Raw genomic sequence first — 1098 nt, forward strand, 5'->3', positions numbered from 1 at the left:
CAGGGCATGGTCACAGAAGGCAAATCAGGAAACCCCAACCAGAGGTGGTATTGAGGGGTCAGGAATGCTTGCTACACTTGCAGCTGTTTCCTGGCTGGGCCCTGTGGGGGAACCGCAGGGCCAGGCCATAGTTGGCCCCTCCTATCTCAATATTACCTCTACAGTCAGAAGGGGCCCCCACTCAGGGCCCCAGTGAGTGCAATTTCAAGAGTCATTTGCATAAAGGAAAGCTCCAGCCTCCCAGGATGGAGTGAGGTAGGGGGATAAGAGGAACTGGCAGGAGCCCAGGCCAAGCTCTGGGGTCCCAGGGAGTAGAACATGGACATCATGGCCTTGACTCCTCTCTTCATCTTGCTCACTCTCTGCCAAGGTTAGGTACAGACCCTCTGGGCTCTTGGGAAAGAAGGGGTGAGCTGGGCATGAAGCTGGAGGCCTTGGTAGTGTTGCCTCTGTCTTTGTTTCTAATCTATGTGTCTGTGCTGTTGGTTTCAGGGACCATTGCTCAGGTTGTGGTAACTCAAGAGTCATCTCTGAGTGTGATCCCAGGAGGAACAATCAGTATGACGTGCAGATCCAGCACAGGAGCCGTAAAGTCTGGACAATCTGCACATTGGTTCCAGCAGAAGTCTGGCCAAGTTCCCAGGCTGCTCATCTATAATACCAAAAGTCTTCTACCAGGTGTTCCTGCCCGCTTCTCAGGGGCCCTCACTGGGGATCAAGCTGCCCTCACCATCTCAGGAGTCCAGCTTGAGGATGAGGCTGACTATTTCTGTGCATTGCAATATGACGGTTCTAGCACAGTGAGAGACTTGGATAAGGAACTGAGACAAAAAACGTTGTCGTGCCCAGCCTGTACCCAACTGTAGAGGTTACTTGAGATCTGTTAGATCTCTAGCTTCTGGTATGACTTGGGGGTGTTTCCACATTCACCCCTAGATCCTCTTTCCTCAGCCTCAAGTATTCTCTTGGTCAGGACTAGGATTGGGTCCAGTGGGAGGACCACCAGTGGGGGGTCCAAGGAGGCACAAGGTATTTTATCTGAAGAGATTTTCTGCAACCTTCCACCCCCAACACCTTTGATGATCTTCCTGCAAAACC

The 1098-nt window shown here is 52.1% G+C and overlaps 1 gene segment (V, D, J or C); it reads left to right on the plus strand.

Annotated features, from left to right (window-relative positions):
* The first annotated feature begins 419 nt into the window (after positions 1 to 419).
* On the plus strand, positions 420 to 866 carry LOC140498800 (immunoglobulin lambda variable 7-43-like). The segment is given in 1 exon segment: positions 420 to 866. A coding segment is annotated over 1 exon segment (447 nt).
* The last annotated feature ends 232 nt before the right edge of the window (positions 867 to 1098 follow it).

Source organism: Notamacropus eugenii, chromosome 4 (genome assembly GCF_028372415.1).
Source record: "Notamacropus eugenii isolate mMacEug1 chromosome 4, mMacEug1.pri_v2, whole genome shotgun sequence".
NCBI lineage: Eukaryota > Metazoa > Chordata > Mammalia > Diprotodontia > Macropodidae > Notamacropus > Notamacropus eugenii.